This window comes from Anomaloglossus baeobatrachus, chromosome 6 (genome assembly GCF_048569485.1).
Source record: "Anomaloglossus baeobatrachus isolate aAnoBae1 chromosome 6, aAnoBae1.hap1, whole genome shotgun sequence".
Classification (NCBI taxonomy): domain Eukaryota; kingdom Metazoa; phylum Chordata; class Amphibia; order Anura; family Aromobatidae; genus Anomaloglossus; species Anomaloglossus baeobatrachus.
This window is the reverse complement of record NC_134358.1, coordinates 330968623-330987961: the sequence shown is the minus strand read 5'-3', so window position 1 is coordinate 330987961 and position 19339 is coordinate 330968623. Positions and strand designations below refer to the sequence as shown.

Genomic DNA, 19339 nt, shown 5'->3' with positions numbered 1-19339 from the left:
CAGGAACGAACACCCTTGCAACTGGTCCCCGCGCTCATCAGCATATTATAAATGATCTTTAGAAATACTTTTTCTAAAGATCTCTTTATATATGATACTAGATACAGGGACGGTTAGGCAGGGATTAGGAATATGCACAGAACTGCTCATGGTTCTGGGTGTATATTGCACCTGACAGGTTCTCTTTAATAACTCTGGAACACTTCCATCGGTTTCCAGCCATTCTGAGATTGTTTTTTTTGCAACATATTGTACTTCCTTTATACTAGTAAATTTAGGAAGGACAATATTTTGTGTTTATTTGTGAAAATATCGGAAATTTGGTGATGATTTTGCAATTTTTAAACTTTTGATTTTTATGCCCTTAAATGAGAGTTATGTCACATACAATAGTTAATAAATAACATTTCCCACATGTCTACTTTACACCACTTTATTTTGTTCCAAAGTTAAAAGGGCTCAATTTACAAAACCATTTTTTAGGGACCACATTACATTTGAAGTTACAATGAGCGGCCTAGGTGACAGAAAATACCCAAAAGTGGCACCATTCTTAACTGCACCCCTCAAAGTGCTCAGAACCACATCCAAGACGTTTATCAATCTTTTAGATGTTTCACACAAATTAAAGCAACGTGGAAGGAAGAAATGAAAATGTTTTTGGTTTTTTTTTTTTTCCCCACAAAATGTTACTTTAGCCCCAAATTTAGCATTTTCACAAGGGTAATAAAAGAAAATTCACCATAAAATTGGTTGTGTAATTTCTCCTGAGTACACAGATACCTCGTGTGGTAGAGATCAACTGTTTGGCCGCACGGCAGGGCTCGGAAGGGAAGGTACACCACACCATTTGAACTTTAGAGCACAGAATTGTCTGGAATGGATAGCAAACTCCATGTCGCATATGAAAAGCCCTTGATGTGCTTAAAGAAAGGGAAATCCCCCCACAAGTAACCTCATTTTGGAAACTAGCCCTCTCAAGAAATTTATCTAGCAGGTTTGTGAGCACTTTGAACCCCCAAGTGAACAATTCATCTACAGGTGTAGTGACTATTTACTCTCTGGAAAGCACCCATGAATACAGACACAATGGATAATAATAATATTTTTATTCATTTATATAGCGCTGTTAATTCCACAGCACTTTACATACATCAACGACACTGTCCCCATTGGGGCTCACAATCTAAATTCCATATCTGTATGTCTTTGGAGTGTGGGAGGAAACCCACGCAAACATGGGAGAACATACAAACTCCTTGCAGATGGTGTCCTTGTTGGGATTTGAATCCAGGACTCCAGCGCTGCAAGACTGCAGCGCTAACCACTGAGCCACCATGCCGCCCTATGTTGCAGAATTATAAATTGCAAATAAGCTCTTGAAGTGCTTAGTACAATACAATGCCCATACATTGTGCCCAGCTCATGCTTCTGGAGACACACACCCCGTAAATTTAAGCGTGGTTTTTCACTACAACAATGCCAAACATGTGGACTTTAACTGTGGCTTAGTTACATGTTGGGTTCACATAGGGAGGAGGCATTTTGGATTAAGAGGTGCAAATTTTGCTGAATTTCTTTTTTTGAGGGAGGAGCTATAGCGTTTTTCCAGAGCTTTTGTGCTATCAGTAACATGGAAGACCCCAATATTTCCGTTAACAGATGATGGACCTAAGTGGAAACTTGAGTTTTTGTGGATTCAGTTAAATGCTATTTAGTGACAATTTGGGGTACAGGACATTTTAGATCAGTCCACATTTATCCTGTGCTCTGTGCTGAGCACTTGCATTAGGATTTCCATCTACACCTCCAAAATACGTGATTCAAGTGAAACCCCGACGGATCCATTCGCTGTAATGAGACAACCGAATTAAGGCTGCTTTACATGCAATGACATCGCTAACGAGATGTCGTTGGGGTCACGGAATTCGTGACGCACATCCGGCCTCGTTAGCGTCGTCGTTGCGTGTGAAACGCACGAACGACCGTTACCGAGCAATTTTACTTACCTTATCGTTGATCGTTGACACGCTGTCCATTTCCCTAATTCTCGTTGCTGTTGCAGGACGCAGGAACTATGTGTGACACTATCGCTATGTGTGACACCGCAGGAACGAGGAACATCCTTGTACCTGTGGCTGGCCGCAATGAGGAAGGAAGGAGGTGGGCGGAATGTTCCTCCCGCTCATCTCCACCCCTCCGCTTCTATTGGGCGGCCGCTTAATGACGTCGCTGTGACGCCAAACGAACCGCCCCCTTAGAAAGGAGGCAGTTCGCCGGCAACAACGACGTCGCAAGGCAGGTAAGTAGTGTGACGGGTGTTAGCGATGTTGTGCGACAAGGGCAGCGATTTTCCATACTGCGATCTTTGGGAGGCAAAATGTACAAATCATCAGCAGTTGAAGAATTCTGACTTTCAAATACAGATGAAATATTGACCCATAAAAAATGTGGATTAGACCTTAGTGGTAGCTTTTAAGGAGGGGTACATTCCTAGCAGATTAGTGTGTGGGCAGGGGTGAAACACTCTTATTCTCGCAGAGGGAAAGGAAAACGGCTATAGAAAGGAAGAAAGCACTTCGAGGATATCACTCCAGAAATTAAGCAATGGTGGCACATGAGAGCTATTGAAGATTACAGCAGCCAGGACCCAAACACCTCAGACCCAGCCTATATTAATGTATTGTAGAGACACAAGCTAAGATGAAGCTACAAACTCAATAGCCAGGGTTTCTAAATATAGATGAAGGTGTAAATATTGGAGACTGATAAAAGTGCAAATTATTTTACCTACAGTAACGTGTTGAAAAAATATTTCTTTGTCGCTCCATTGGGAGACCCAGACAATTGGGTGTATAGCTTATGCCTCCGGAGGTCACACAAAGCATTACACTTAAAAGTGTAAACCCCTCCCCTCTGCCTATACACCCCCCCGTGCATCACGGGCTCCTCAGTTTTATTGCTTTGTGGAAGGAGGCACACATCCACGCAAGCTCCACATTTTAGTCAGCAGCAGCTGCTGACTATATCGGATGGAAGAAAAGTGGGCCCATACAGGGCCCCCAGCATGCTCCCTTCTCACCCCACTCGGGTCGGCGGTGCTGTTAAGGTTGAGGTATCCATTGCGGGTACATAGGCAGGAGCCACATGCTGTTTTCCTTCCCCATCCCTTAGGGGCTCTGGGTGAAGTGGGATCCTGACCGGTCACCAGGCACTGGGACCGCGCTCCCTCCGCAGACCCTGGGGGAATCTGCTGGACAGGAGACCGGGTATCATCAGGGACAAGGCCCTGCTACTCTGAGGTACTCTGTGTCCCCTTGGGGACGGCGCATAGAGCGCCTGTGTAATGGACACTGCAGCAGCTGCTGGGTGTGTTGGTGCGCCGGGACTACCGCGCTGGCCGCGCTTGTTTGCCGGCCGCGCTTATAACTTTAGTCCCCGGCTTTTGCGGCCTAGTGCCGCATATTCCCGCCCCCGGGCCTGCCAGTCAGGGGTAAGGGCGGGACGCTGCACTGGACGTCAGCGCTGAGGGCAGGAGCATACTTTGTATCCTCCTCCCCCCTCACTGAGCACCGTGGGGCACCAGATTCCCGCACTTTTACAGGCACGCCCACGGCTCCCTCCTCCTCTCTGAACGCCGGCAGCCATTGCTATCAGCACTTCAGACGCTGGAGAACTTCAGAGGGGAGACAACTGAGCTCCACAGCTCTGGGAGGCCCAGGCAGGGATCTGGTGGTCACACAACCGCTGAGAGCGGTCGGTAAGCCGCACCTGTTACTAGGTGCTGGTCCCCCTGAGTGCCGAAGTGTATATTTATATGCTTATATTGTATACATTCTCTCTGTACGGCCACACTGTTAGCGTTTGGCTATATACCCTCACTGATTGCTCTAAGAGGAGAAACAGCATGTCGTCCGCAAAAAGCAAGGGTACCAAAGCACAGGCTTACTTTGCAACCTGTACCTCATGTGCTGCAATGCTTTCTGCAGGTTCCACCTACCCTCATTGTGTGCAATGCTCGGCCCCTGTGACACTCACTCAGCCGGAGTCTCAGCCACTGGTGGGACCCCCGGCCCAGGTGGAACCTCCGGCCCCCACTGTCCAGGTGACAGGGACAGAGTTTGCAGTATTTGCTGACAAACTTTTTGAGTCTATGGATAGATGGTCTGCTAAGATACTAGAAGCTTTGCAGTCCAGACCTGTAACACAGGCCCCGGGCACTGTTGATTCATTGCCCCCATGCCCCCCTCGGTCGGAGCAGCAAAGTGCTACTGGGTCGACTCATAGGTCCCACGGGGAGGACTCCGACACGGACCGCAGTCCCAGACCGACTAAGCGGGCTCGCTGGGAGATTCCCTCGACTTCATCTCACTGTTCAGGGTCTCAGCATGAGGACTCTCTGGAAGATGAAGCGGATGCGGCAGATCAGGGCTCTGATCCTGACGCCGCGCTCAACCTTGATACGCCTGAAGGGGACGCCATAGTAAACGACCTTATAGCATCCATCAATCAGGTGTTAGATCTTTCTCCTCCACCCCTTCCGATTGAGGAGTCAGCTTCTCAGCAGGAGAAATTTCATTTTAGGTTTCCCAAACGTACACGGAGTGCGTTTCTTGATCACTCCGACTTCAAAGATGCAGTCCAGAAGCACCGAGCTTTTCCGGATAAGCGCTTTACTAAGCGCCTTCATGACACACGTTATCCCTTCCCCCCTGACGTAGTCAAGGGTTGGGCTCATTGTCCCAAGGTGGATCCTCCAGTCTCTAGACTGGCGGCCAGATCCATAGTTGTAGTGGCAGATGGTGCATCACTCAAGGATGCCACTGACAGGCAGATAGAGCTCCTGATGAAATCCATCTATGATGCTATCGGCGCGTCCTTTGCTCCGGCATTTGCAGCCGTATGGGCACTCCAAGCTATCTCAGCTTGTCAGTCTGAGATTAATGCACTCACACGAGCCGCTACTCCGCAGGTTGTGTCATTAACCTCTCAGGCGTCGGCGTTTGCGTCCTACGCCATGAATGCTGTACTAGACTCTGCGAGCCGTACAGCGGTAGCATCCGCCAATTCAGTGGCAGTCCGCAGGGCCATGTGGCTACGTGAATGGAAGGCAGACTCTGCTTCCAAGAAGTTTTTAACCGGTTTGCCGTTTTCTGGCGACCGCCTGTTTGGCGAGCAATTGGATGAAATCATTAAACAATCCAAGGGTAAGGACTCGTCCTTACCCCAGTCCAAACCTAACAGACCTCAACAACGGAAGGTACAATCGAGGTTTCGGTCCTTTCGGCCCTCAGGCAGGTCTCAATTCTCCTCGTCCAACAGGCCTCAAAAGGGTCAGAGGAACTCTGATTCATGGCGGTCTAAGGCACGTCCTAAAAAGACCGCCGGAGGAACCGCTCCCAAAGCGGCCTCCTCATGACTTGCGGACTCCCCAAACCGCATCCTCGGTCGGTGGCAGGCTCTCCCGCTTTTGCGACGCCTGGTGCCCACATGTCCAAGACCGATGGGTGAGAGACATTCTGTCTCACGGTTACAGGATAGAGTTCAATTCTCGTCCTCCGATTCGTTTCTTCAGAACACCTCCGCCCCCCGAGCGAGCCGATGCTCTTCTTCAGGCGGTGAACACTCTGAAGGCAGAAGGAGTAGTTATCCCCGTTCCCCTTCAGCAATGGGGTCACGGTTTTTACTCCAACTTGTTTGTCGTACCAAAAAAGGACGGATCTTTCCGTCCCGTCCTGGACCTCAAACTGCTCAACAGACACGTGAAAACCAGACGATTCCGGATGGAATCTCTCCGCTCCGTCATCGCCTCGATGTCCCAAGGAGACTTCCTAGCCTCAATCGACATCAGGGATGCTTATCTCCACGTGCCGATTGCACCAGAGCATCAGCGCTTCCTGCGTTTCGCCATCGGGACGAACACCTTCAGTTCGTGGCACTGCCTTTCGGCCTGGCAACAGCCCCACGGGTCTTCACCAAGGTCATGGCAACAGTGGTTGCAGTCCTACACTCTCAGGGACACTCAGTGATCCCTTACTTGGACGATCTTCTTGTCAAGGCCCCCTCTCGGGTGGCATGCCAACACAGCCTGAACATTGCTCTGGAGACACTCCAGAGGTTCGGGTGGATCATCAATTTCCCAAAGTTAAAACTGACACCGACACAATCGCTGACATATCTCGGGATGGAGTTTCATACTCTCCCAGCGATAGTGAAACTTCCGCTGGACAAACAGCGATCACTACAGACAGGGGTGCAATCTCTCCTCCGAGCCCAGTCGCACCCCTTGAGACGCCTCATGCACTTCCTAGGGAAGATGGTGGCAGCAATGGAGGCAGTTCCATTTGCACAGTTTCATCTGCGTCCTCTTCAATGGGACATTCTCCGCAAATGGGACAGGAAATCGACGTCCCTCGACAGGAACGTCTCACTTTCTCGGGCAGCCAAGGCCTCCCTTCAGTGGTGGCTTCTTCCCACTTCTTTGTCGAAGGGGAAATCCTTCCTGCGCCCATCCTGGGCTGTGGTCACGACGGACGCGAGTCTGTCAGGGTGGGGAGCGGTCTTCCTCCACCACAGGGCTCAGGGTACCTGGACTCAGCCAGAGTCCTCCCTTCAGATCAATGTTCTGGAGATAAGGGCAGTGTATCTAGCCCTGAAGGCGTTCCAGCCGTGGCTGGAAGGCAGGCAGATCCGAATTCAGTCGGACAACGCCACGGCGGTGGCATACATCAACCACCAAGGCGGCACACGCAGTCGGCAAGCCTTCCAGGAAGTTCGGCGGATTCTGCTGTGGGTGGAAGCCACAGCCTCTACCATCTCCGCAGTTCACATCCCGGGCATGGAAAACTGGGAAGCGGACTTTCTCAGTCGCCAGGGCATGGACGCAGGGGAATGGTCTCTTCACCCGGACGTGTTTCAAGAGATCTGTTGCCGCTGGGGGAAGCCGGACGTCGACCTAATGGCGTCCCGGCACAACAACAAGGTCCCGGCATTCATGGCACGGTCTCAAGATCACAGAGCTCTGGCGGCAGACGCCTTAGTTCAGGATTGGTCGCAGTTTCGACTGCCTTATGTCTTTCCTCCTCTGGCACTGCTGCCCAGAGTGTTACGCAAGATCAGGTCCGACTGCCGCCGCGCCATCCTCGTCGCCCCAGACTGGCCGAGGAGGTCGTGGTACCCGGATCTGTGGCATCTCACGGTGGGTCAACCGTGGGCACTACCAGACCGACCAGACTTGCTGTCTCAAGGGCCATTTTTCCATCTGAATTCTGCGGCCCTCAACCTGACTGTGTGGCCATTGAGTCCTGGATCCTAGCGTCTTCAGGGTTATCTCAAGAGGTCATTGCCACTATGAGACAGGCCAGGAAACCAACGTCAGCCAAGATCTACCACAGGACGTGGAGGATCTTCTTATCCTGGTGCTCTGATCAGGGTTTTATTCCCTGGCCATTTGCCTTGCCCACTTTTCTGTCTTTCCTTCAATCCGGAATGGAAAAGGGGCTGTCTCTCGGCTCTCTTAAGGGACAAGTCTCGGCGCTCTCTGTATTTTTTCAAAAGCGTCTAGCAAGGCTTCTGCAAGTATGCACGTTCCTGCAGGGGGTTTGCCACATAGTCCCCCCTTACAAGCGCCCGCTAGAACCCTGGGATCTGAACATGGTGCTAACGGTTCTTCAGAAACCACCTTTCGAGCCAATGAGAGATATTTCTCTTTCTCGCCTCTCGCAGAAGGTGGTCTTCCTAGTGGCAGTCACATCACTTCGCAGAGTGTCTGAGCTAGCTGCACTGTCATGCAAAGCCCCCTTCCTGGTGTTTCACCAGGACAAGGTGGTTCTGCGTCCGGTTCCGGAATTTCTCCCTAAGGTGGTATCCCCTTTTCATCTCAATCAGGATATCTCCTTACCTTCTTTTTGTCCTCATCCAGTTCACCAATGTGAAAAGGATTTGCACTTGTTGGATCTTGTGAGAGCACTCCGGCTCTACATTTCTCGTACGGCGCCCCTGCGCCGCTCGGATGCGCTCTTTGTCCTTGTCGCTGGCCAGCGTAAAGGGTCGCAGGCTTCCAAGTCAACCTTGGCTCGGTGGATCAAGGAACCAATTCTTGAAGCCTACCGTTCTTCTGGCCTTCCGGTTCCTTCAGGACTGAAAGCCCATTCTACCAGAGCCGTGGGTGCGTCCTGGGCATTGCGGCACCAGGCTACGGCTCAGCAGGTGTGTCAGGCGGCTACCTGGTCGAGTCTGCACACTTTCACGAAACACTATCAGGTGCATACCTACGCTTCGGCAAATGCCAGCTTAGGTAGGCGAGTCCTCCAGGCGGCGGTTGCCCACCTGTAGGAAGGGGCCGTCTTTCGGCTCTACTACCGGGGTATTCTTTTACCCACCCAGGGACTGCTTTTGGACGTCCCAATTGTCTGGGTCTCCCAATGGAGCGACAAAGAAGAAGGGAATTTTGTTTACTTACCGTAAATTCCTTTTCTTCTAGCTCCTATTGGGAGACCCAGCACCCGCCCCTGTTCCCTTCGGGCTGTTGTTCTTTTGTGTACACATGTTGTTCATGTTGAATTGTTCTTTGGTTCATGGTTTAAGTTCTCCGAACATCCTTCGGATTGAATTTACCTTAGACCAATTTATAAGTTTCCTCCTTCCTGCTTTTGCACCAAAACTGAGGAGCCCGTGATGCACGGGAGGGTGTATAGGCAGAGGGGAGGGGTTTACACTTTTAAGTGTAATGCTTTGTGTGACCTCCGGAGGCATAAGCTATACACCCAATTGTCTGGGTCTCCCAATAGGAGCTAGAAGAAAAGGAATTTACGGTAAGTAAACAAAATTCCCTTCTTCCCATGTTGAAGGCTTTTATAACTTAAAGGGGTATTCTCATGTTAATTGCCTTAATTAGAAAGACAGCATGAAAATAAGTAAGTTGCCTGGCTTTTTCTATCTGCTTTCATTCTCCTGCCATGAGAGCTTGTATCTTACATGGTAGATACTACAGATTGTTTCCAAGGCTCTTGTCCTCACTCAGCCTGGCCAGTATGTTCGGTGCCTGCATTCCAGGCCAGGAGTTAACTCCTAACATCCCAGTCATCTCTCACCATGCTCTTGGTTTCTATACTGCAGTTAGCTGCTCACTTACCTTTCAACTCCTAAGGTGTTATAATTCTTGAAAATCCCTGGTCCCCCAGACCCTACAACCTGACCTCCTCCCTTTACCTCTACCACAGCAGCTTCCACACCAGTTTTAATTGCAGCTTTCTCTTTCCTGATCCCTGTGCTAGTTCAAAGGCCTTGTTCTCTGTATATTTACATATAGTGATACCAGTGTAGAGTCAGAACAAACACTGACAGACCATTACATTGTAGGAGCAGGATAAGTTGTCAGAACTGTCATTGAAGGATTGGTGCCCAACCCTGCAAACAACTAGGTAGTAAGGAGACTACATAGCTCAGAGCTACTAAAGAGACAACTTGAACCCTTCTTCATCTTTCTGTCTCAGTGCTATACACAGGGCAGTGAGAAGGGAGGAGACTTTGGGATCTAATGGTAACATGAGATTGAGTAGGGTTAAAAGAAATAAGAGAAGGATGTTTTGACACATATTTTGCTCTTTTCGCTTTCTTATTGCATATTATATGTTTAGTGTCACGTTATGCACTTAAAATTTTATATTTTATTTTTTATTCAATAGATTCACAAGATCAGTCTTCGGCTTCATCAAAGGCATCGACGTAAGAATCGTTAAGGTTTATTTCAATCATAATTTAATTGTAATATCTTTGGTTCACATCACGTTTTTGGCATCCTTACCATTACCATAAAGTTACCATTTATATTTATTTGATTTATGGACAAATTAACTTCTTCACGGTCCGTGTCAGATATATCTGACATGGAGCGTGTCAGAGACTTTATAACAAGCTCAGAAGCACAGCAAGCTCCACAAAGGGCAGATGGCTATATTACATTGCTGGCATCTGCCTCAGACAGTTAGTGGGTACGGAAAGTACCGTATTTTTCAGACTATAAGACGCACCCTGGTTTTAGAGGCGGAAAATAGGAAAAAAAAATTTTAAGCAAAAAATGTGGTTATGACACACTGTTATGGGGCGAGGATCTGCTGCTGACACTATTATGGGGGTAATGTCCCCAAATTCTCTGCTAAGGTACCCCATCCTGGTATATGCCCTCATCCAGCTATATACCCCCATCCTGCTATATACTGCCATCCTGGTATATACCCCCATCCTGCTATATACTGCCATCCTGGTATATGGCCCCATGCTACAATATACCCCCATCCTGCTATATACTTCCATCCTGCTATATGGCCCCATGCTGCAATATACCCTCATCCTGCTATATTACCCCATGCTCCTATATGGCCCCGTGCTGCTATATTACCCCATGCTCCTATATGGCCCCATGCTCCTATATGGCCCCATGCTCCTATATGGCCCCATGCACCTATATTAGGCCCATGCTCCTATATGGCTCCGTGCTCTTATATTAGCCCCATGCTCTTATATGGCTCCGTGCTGCTATATTACCCCATGCTCCTATATGGCATGTATCCTGTATCACACAAAAAAAAATAAACATTTATACTTACCTTTCCTCGCTCTATGCAGCATCGCTCCTCCCCCCTCTCTGTGGCGGCAGCAGCACCGCTTACCTGTGTGGAGCCATCACCGGTCACTTCCGTGCAGCACACAATCTCCTCCAGTCTGCCGGTAAGCTGACCTGTGTGACTAGCGGCACACAGCGATGACGTCATCGCTGTGCTCACTGCTTTCTACACAGATCAGCTGACCGGCAGACTGGAGGAGATCGCGGTGCTGCACGGAAGTGTCCGGTGAGTATGCCGTACTTATTCACTGCCCCCCAGGCTGTTGATGATGCGCGGGGGGGCAGTGAATACAGCCGCACATGATCACTCCAGGCTGTAGTTGCCAGGGGTGATCACGGCCGGCTGTTAATTATGCGCGCTCTCCCCGCCCATCACCCCGCCCACCTGTCAGTGACGGCTTCAGCGCTGAGAGATGGGCGGGAGGATGGGCGTGCATATGAAATGAGCGGACCCACGTGGTCACGGCAGGTGCTGCTACAGCCTGCTCGTGCCCCCGATGGCCCGCTCCACCGCAGCACTCTCATTTCCGGCCGCAGCCCTATAGGCAGACCATAAGACGCACCCCCAACTTTCCTCCAACATTTGGGGGGAAAAAAGTGCGTCTTATGGTCCGAAAAATACGGTATTCCAACTCTTTTTTTTTTTAAATTTTTCACTCTTTGTATCATTGCAGCCATTTGGTAAATGCTAGTGATGAGCGAGTGTATTCATTATGATTCGTTATTCGCAGAATAGTACGATTTTCAGGCTATTCGTTATATTGCGAGTAATGATGTATTTGCCTCGCTATATTCGGATGTCTCTCAGCCGTTTTGGCGCCTGATTTTCAGCCAATAAACATGCTGGGCTTCTTAACCAATCACAGTAATGCTGCAGCCATCTTGGTTGTGGCGTTACTGTGATTATCTGGCCGTTCAGCGTCATAGCGTCTATAAAAGACATTTCTTTGTCGCTCCATTGGGAGACCCAGACAATTGGGTGTATAGGCTATGCCTCCGGAGGCCGCACAAAGTATTACACTAAAAGTGTAAAGCCCCTCCCCTTCTGCCTATACACCCCCCGTGCTCCCACGGGCTCCTCAGTTTTTATGCTTTGTGCGAAGGAGGCAGACATGCACGCACAGCTCCACAGATTGGTCAGCAGCAGCTGCTGACTATGTCGGATGGAAGAAAAGTGGGCCCATATAGGGCCCCCAGCTTGCTCCCTTCTCACCCCACTCTTGTCGGCGGTGTTGTTAAGGTTGAGGTATCCATTGCGGGTACGGAGGCTGGAGCCCACATGCTGTTTTCCTTCCCCATCCCCCTTAGGGCTCTGGGTGAAGTGGGATCCTATCGGTCTCCAGGCACTGAGACCGTGCTTCATCCACAACTCCTGAGGAGCCTGCTGGATAGGAGCCAGGTATCGTTCAGGGACATGGCCCTGCTACTTGGAGGTACTCTGTGTCCCCGTGGGGACCGCGCACAGCAACACTCCAGCATTGCTGGGTGTGCTAGTGCACCGGGGACCGCGGCGCTGACCGGGTTAAATGTGCCATTACACACTGCAGCGTCGCTGAGTGTGTTTGTGTATGGGGACTACCGCGCTGACCGCCGCTGCCATGGTTAACACTGTGGCGCGGCTGGGACTTGTAGTGCGCCGGGGACTTCCGCGCCGGCCGCGCTTATACGGCGGCCGCGCTTATTACTCGAGTCCCCGGCTTTTGCGGCCTAGTCATTTTTCCTCCCACCCCCAGCCCTGACAGGCAGGGGAAGGGCGGGACGCTGTACAGGACGAGCAGCAATGAGGGCTGGAGCATGCTTTGCATACTCCACCCCCCTCACTGTGCACAGTGGGGCACCAGTTCCCGCACTTTCTGGGTCACGCCCACGGCTCCCTCCTCTCCTCAGGACGCCGGCAGCCATTCCTGTCAGCTCCTCGGACGCTGCAGAGGGGGACAAATTCTGGGAGACCCAGGCAGGGATTCTGGTGGCCTCACAACCGCTTTAAGCGGGTGGTAAGCAGCACCTGTGGTGCTAGCCCCATTGTGCAGAAGTGTAATTATAAATTATATGTTTATGGTATATACTTTACACTGTATGGTGCACAGTTGATTTCTGGCTATATACCCTATTGTGTTGCTCAGGGAAGACAATAGCATGGCGCCCACAAAAGGCAGGGGTGCCAAAACACAGGCTTACTATGCTGCCTGCGCCGCATGTACGACCCCGCTACCGGCAGGATCCACTGACCCTCACTGTGTACACTGCTCGGCCCCTGCGGCACTTACTCAGCCGGAGCCTCTGCTAAGGGGGGCCCAGGGGGAACCACCTGCTGACACTGTCCAAGTGACGGGGACGGAGTTTGCAGTCTTTACGGATAAACTCTCTGAGACTATGGCTAAGATACTAGAAGCCTTGCAGTCCAGACCGGTATCTCAGCACAGGGACACTGTTGAATCATTGTTCCCTGGCCCCCCTCAGTTGGACCAACAATGTCCCCCCGGGGTGTCTCATAGATCCCAGGCTGAGGGCTCTGACACAGACCCCAGCCCCAGACCGACTAAGCGAGCTCGCTGGGAAATTCCCTCGACATCATCATATTGTTCAGGGTCTCAGCGGGGGGAATCTCTGGTTGATGACGCGGAGACAGCTGATCAGGATTCTGATCCTGAGGCCGCTCTCAATCTTGATACTCCGGACGGGGACGCCATAGTGAACGATCTTATTGCGTCCATCAATCAAATGTTGGATATTTCTCCCTCAGCTCCTCCGGTGGAGGAGTCAGCTTCTCAGCAGGAGAAATTCCGTTTCAGGTTTCCCAAGCGTACACAGAGTATGTTTCTGGACCACTCTGATTTCAGAGAGGCAGTCCAGAATCACCATGATTGTCCAGATAAGCGTTTTTCTAAGCGCCTTAAGGATACACGTTATCCCTTTCCCCCTGACGTGGTCAAAGGTTGGACTCAGTGTCCCAAGGTGGATCCTCCAATCTCCAGACTGGCGGCTAGATCCATACTTGCAGTGGAAGATGGGGCTTCACTCAAAGATGCCACTGACAGGCAGATGGAGCTCTGGTTGAAATCCATCTATGAAGCTATCGGCGCTTCTTTTGCCCCAGCATTCGCAGCCGTATGGGCGCTACAAGCTATCTCAGCAGGTCAAGCGCAAATTGACGCAGCCACACGCACGTCCGCGCCGCAGGTGGCGTCCATAACCTCTCAGACGTCGGCATTTGCGTCTTACGCTATTAATGCTGTCCTGGACTCTGCGAGCCGTACGGCGGTTGCATCCGCCAATTCGGTGGTACTCCGCAGGGCCTTGTGGCTACGAGAATGGAAGGCAGATTCTGCTTCCAAAAAGCGCTTAACCAGTTTGCCAATTTCTGGCGACCGATTGTTTGGCGAGCGTTTGGATGAAATCATCAAACAATCCAAGGGAAAGGATACATCCTTACCCCAGCCCAAACCGAACATACCCCAACAGAGGAGGGGGCAGTCGAGGTTTCGGTCCTTTCGGGGCGCGGGCAGGTCCCAATTCTCCTCGTCCAAAAGGCCTCAGAAAGATCAAAGGAACTCTGATTCATGGCGGTCTAAGTCACGTCCTAAAAAGACCACCGGAGGTGCCGCTACCAAAGCGGCTTCCTCATGACTTTCGGCCTCCTCAATCCGCATCCTCGGTCGGTGGCAGGCTCTCCCGCTTTTGCGACACCTGGCTGCCACGGGTAAAAGACCGTTGGGTGAGAGACATTCTGTCTCACGGTTACAAGATAGAGTTCACCTCTCGTCCCCCGACTCGATTCTTCAGGTCATCCCCGCCTCCCGAGCGAGCCGAGGCTCTTATGCAGGCGCTGGGCACTCTGAAGGCAGAAGGAGTGGTGGTCCCTGTGCCTCTTCAGCAACAGGGTCACGGTTTTTACTCCAACCTGTTTGTGGTCCCAAAGAAGGACGGGTCTTTCCGTCCTGTCCTGGACCTGAAACTGCTCAACAAACACGTAAAGACCAGGCGGTTCCGGATGGAATCCCTCCGCTCCGTCATCGCCTCAATGTCCCAAGGAGATTTCCTTGCATCGATCGATATCAAAGATGCTTATCTCCACGTACCGATTGCTCCAGAGCACCAGCGCTTCTTGCGCTTCGCCATAGGAGACGAACACCTGCAGTTCGTGGCACTGCCGTTCGGCCTGGCAACAGCCCCACAGGTTTTCACCAAGGTTATGGCTACTGTAGTAGCGGTCCTCCACTCTCAGGGTCACTCGGTGATCCCTTACTTGGACGATCTGCTGATCAAGGCACCCTCTCAAGAGGCATGCCAACACAGCCTCGACGCTACTCTGGAGACTCTCCAGAGTTTCGGGTGGATCATCAATTTTCCAAAGTCAAATCTGACACCGGCCCAATCGCTGACATATCTTGGCATGGAGTTTCATACCCTCTCAGCGATAGTGAAGCTTCCGCTGGTCAAGCAGCGTTCACTACAGAAAGGGGTGCAATCTCTCCTTCAAGGTCAGGCACACCCCTTGAGGCGCCTCATGCACTTCCTGGGGAAGATGGTGGCAGCAATGGAGGCAGTCCCTTTCGCGCAGTTTCACCTGCGTCCTCTTCAATGGGACATCCTACGCAAATGGGACAGGAAACCGACGTCCCTCGACAGGAACGTCTCCCTCTCTCAGGCGACCAAAGCTTCCCTTCGGTGGTGGCTTCTTCCCACTTCATTATCGAAGGGGAAATCCTTCCTACCCCCATCCTGGGCGGTGGTCACGACGGACGCGAGTCTGTCAGGGTGGGGAGCAGTCTTTCTCCACCACAGGGCTCAGGGTACGTGGACCCAGCAAGAGTCCTCACTTCAGATCAATGTTCTGGAAATACGGGCAGTGTATCTTGCCCTGAAAGTGTTCCAGCAGTGGCTGGAAGGCAAGCAGATCCGAATTCAGTCGGACAATTCCACAGCGGTGGCATACATCAACCACCAAGGCGGCACACGCAGTCGGCAAGCCTTCCAGGAAGTCCGGCGGATTTTGATGTGGGTGGAAGCCACGGCCTCCACCATCTCTGCAGTTCACATCCCAGGCGTGGAAAACTGGGAAGCAGATTATCTCAGTCGCCAGGGCATGGACGCAGGGGAATGGTCCCTTCACCCGGACGTGTTTCAGGAGATCTGTTGCCGCTGGGGGGTGCTGGACGTCGACCTCATGGCGTCCCGGCACAACAACAAGGTACCGACGTTCATGGCACGGTCTCAAGATCCCAGAGCTATGGCGGCAGACGCCTTAGTTCAGGATTGGTCGTAGTTTCAGCTCCCTTATGTGTTTCCTCCGCTGGCACTGTTGCCCAGAGTGTTACGCAAGATCAGGGCCGACTGCCGCCGCGTCATCCTCGTCGCTCCAGACTGGCCGAGGAGGTCGTGGTACCCGGATCTGTGGCATCTCACGGTCGGCCAACCGTGGGCACTACCAGACCGACCAGACTTGCTGTCTCAAGGGCCGTTTTTCCATCTGAATTCTGCGGCCCTCAACCTGACTGTGTGGCCATTGAGTCCTGGATCCTAGCGTCTTCAGGATTATCTCAAGAGGTCATTGCCACTATGAGACAGGCTAGGAAACCAACGTCCGCCAAGATCTACCACAGGACGTGGAAAATTTTCCTGTCGTGGTGCTCTGCTCAGGGTTTTTCTCCCTGGCCTTTTGCCTTGCCCACTTTTCTGTCCTTCCTTCAATCTGGACTGGAAAAGGGTTTGTTGCTCGGATCCCTTAAGGGACAAGTCTCAGCGCTCTCTGTGTTTTTCCAGAAGCGCCTAGCCAGACTTCCACAGGTACGCACGTTCCTGCAGGGGGTTTGTCACATCGTTCCTCCTTACAAGCGGCCGTTAGAGCCCTGGGATCTGAACAGGGTGCTGATGGTTCTTCAGAAACCACCATTCGAGCCAATGAGGGATATTTCTCTCTCACGCCTTTCGCAGAAAGTGGTTTTCCTAGTAGCAGTCACTTCTCTTCGGAGAGTGTCTGAGCTAGCAGCGTTGTCGTGCAAAGCCCCTTTCCTGGTGTTTCACCAGGACAAGGTGGTTCTGCGTCCAGTTCCGGAATTTCTCCCTAAGGTGGTATCCCCCTTTCATCTCAATCAGGATATCTCCTTACCCTCTTTTTGTCCTCATCCAGTTCACCAATGTGAAAAGGATTTGCACTTGTTAGATCTGGTGAGAGCACTCAGACTCTACATTTCTCGTACGGCGCCCCTGCGCCGCTCGGATGCACTCTTTGTCCTTGTCGCTGGCCAGCGTAAAGGGTCACAGGCTTCCAAATCAACCCTGGCTCGGTGGATCAAGGAGCCAATTCTCGAAGCTTACCGTTCTGCTGGGCTTCCGGTTCCCTCAGGGCTGAAGGCCCATTCTACCAGAGCCGTGGGCGCGTCCTGGGCTTTGAGGCACCAGGCTACGGCTCAGCAGGTGTGTCAGGCGGCTACCTGGTCGAGCCTGCACACTTTCACGAAACACTATCAGGTGCATACCTATGCTTCGGCGGATGCCAGCCTAGGTAGACGAGTCCTTCAGGCGGCGGTTGCCCACCTGTAGGAAGGGGCCGTTTTACGGCTCTATTACGAGGTATTATTTTACCCACCCAGGGACTGCTTTTGGACGTCCCAATTGTCTGGGTCTCCCAATGGAGCGACAAAGAAGAAGGGAATTTTGTTTACTTACCGTAAATTCCTTTTCTTCTAGCTCCAATTGGGAGACCCAGCACCCGCCCCTGTTTTTTTGTGTACACATGTTGTTCATGTTGAATGGTTTCAGTTCTCCGATATTCCTTCGGATTGAATTTACTTTAAACCAGTTTATAATTTTTTCCTCCTTCTTGCTTTTGCACCAAAACTGAGGAGCCCGTGGGAGCACGGGGGGTGTATAGGCAGAAGGGGAGGGGCTTTACACTTTTAGTGTAATACTTTGTGCGGCCTCCGGAGGCATAGCCTATACACCCAATTGTCTGGGTCTCCCAATTGGAGCTAGAAGAAAAGGAATTTACGGTAAGTAAACAAAATTCCCTTCTTTGACTCCATTTTGCGCCCATTGCGCCTCAAGCCTGCATTGTATCAGCATAGGGATAGAGAGAGAAGCTGCTAGGGAGAGTGTAGGCCTCTTAACGCAAAAAGCACTTTTCAAGGCTGCCTGCAGCATAAGGCTATGTGCACACTGTTAAAAATATACTCTTACATATATTTTTCTTCAAATACGTAAAAGCGCATGAAAGAAAGAACTTCAAAAATGTAAAAAATAAATGTATTTTATCTATTTAAAAATGGTTGCCAAAATTTCAGTTACAGAAAGGAAAAATAATATACTTCATTAACTTACGTAAAAAGTTCAATGAGTCCATACAAATCAATAGAAATCTTCATCTATTTCACCTTGGTTCCCAAATAGAATCATGTTGCAGGACAGACATATCTTGCTTCGTCTTGAGTGAATGCAGGATAGGCTGGATGGATGGATCCGCTTCGACATGTGTGGATTGACTCTCGGAGCAGGAGTGAGCAGCCACCCCCTCCCACCGTGTTATATGACAACTGTCCAATCCATATAGGGTGTTTCAACTGAACACAGTTACACATGACATAATCACTAGAAGTTTCCAGAAGGAAGGATATATATATATATAAATAGGTACCATGCTATGTCAGCATCTATCCATACTTAATACAGATACCTTTTTATTTATTCCTTATAAAAACTTTATCAATAAGCTATGCCCTTCCAATATAGACAAAACTGTGAAAAAATATGTCCTACTATAAAATGTTTGATAACTAGATGTATTAATTTTAATGTTTTTACAATTCCCCCTTGAAGCGGGTGAATTAATTATTATTAATGAAACCCCAAAAATGAATTAATACATCATTAAAATAACAAATCTTCTTTCCTTATTTGGCGATAATGGATTAATATCAATAATAACGATGAATAATAATCAATTTGCATTATTCATGTTGTAAGTTCAATAATATAATAATGTGGATTCATGTTATGGTAGGCCGTGACTGATAATCATATAAAAATATATAATTATACTTCCCTAAACCTAAAAAGATGCAAAACAAATCCGGTCACCATATGATGTCCTCTGGGTTGATGTCTTCTTATCTCCGATGTAATCTGGCATAAACACAGTCTCTTAGAAATAAATCCTTTGATAAAAGATGAATGGCTACCAATTTAATACAGTCCCGTATTGCGTTTATCATCGTTAGATCAAGTCCATAAACTTTATTCTTTATTACAAAGTCCATAGCCAATGTTGATAAACCACAGTTCATGAGTGTAGAAGAATAGCATCAGTCTTTGATGTCTGTGCAGTGTAATTTACATTAGTCACCTTTATCCTCCGCGCTGCCTGTTGTCAAATCCTGGAACAGATGTTAAGACGTTCTTGGTCAGCACGACAGGGGGTAACTTTAACACGTTATTGCTCTGCTTAGTAACTGTAGTGAGGTCTTAATGCACAGACCACGTGTCAGGGTTGTCCATCCTGGAACCATAAGATCACTGTGTTTCTGAGGTCCAGATGCGGTAAGTATTTTGTATGTAACACAGTCTTATTTGAGACGTTATCTTTTGGACCGTTGAATTTCAGCCTTTTAAACCTTTTTGTAGAATCTCTTTTAACTTTAGAAAAATTAATAAAAGTCTTTTTATCTTAATCTTGATTGAAGTCTTCATTCCCTAATCTAAATACCAAATATGGCAATA

At 49.9% G+C, this 19339-nt stretch overlaps 1 protein-coding gene across 1 annotated transcript in view; it reads left to right on the top strand.

Moving 5' to 3' along the window:
• ZNF830 (zinc finger protein 830) overlaps positions 1-19339 on the top strand; it is a 144992-nt gene that overhangs the window by 40120 nt on the left and 85533 nt on the right. The window contains exon 4 of the mRNA XM_075316538.1: positions 9687-9726. Coding sequence (XP_075172653.1) covers positions 9687-9726 — 40 coding nt within the window. The remainder of the gene's footprint in view (positions 1-9686; positions 9727-19339) is intronic.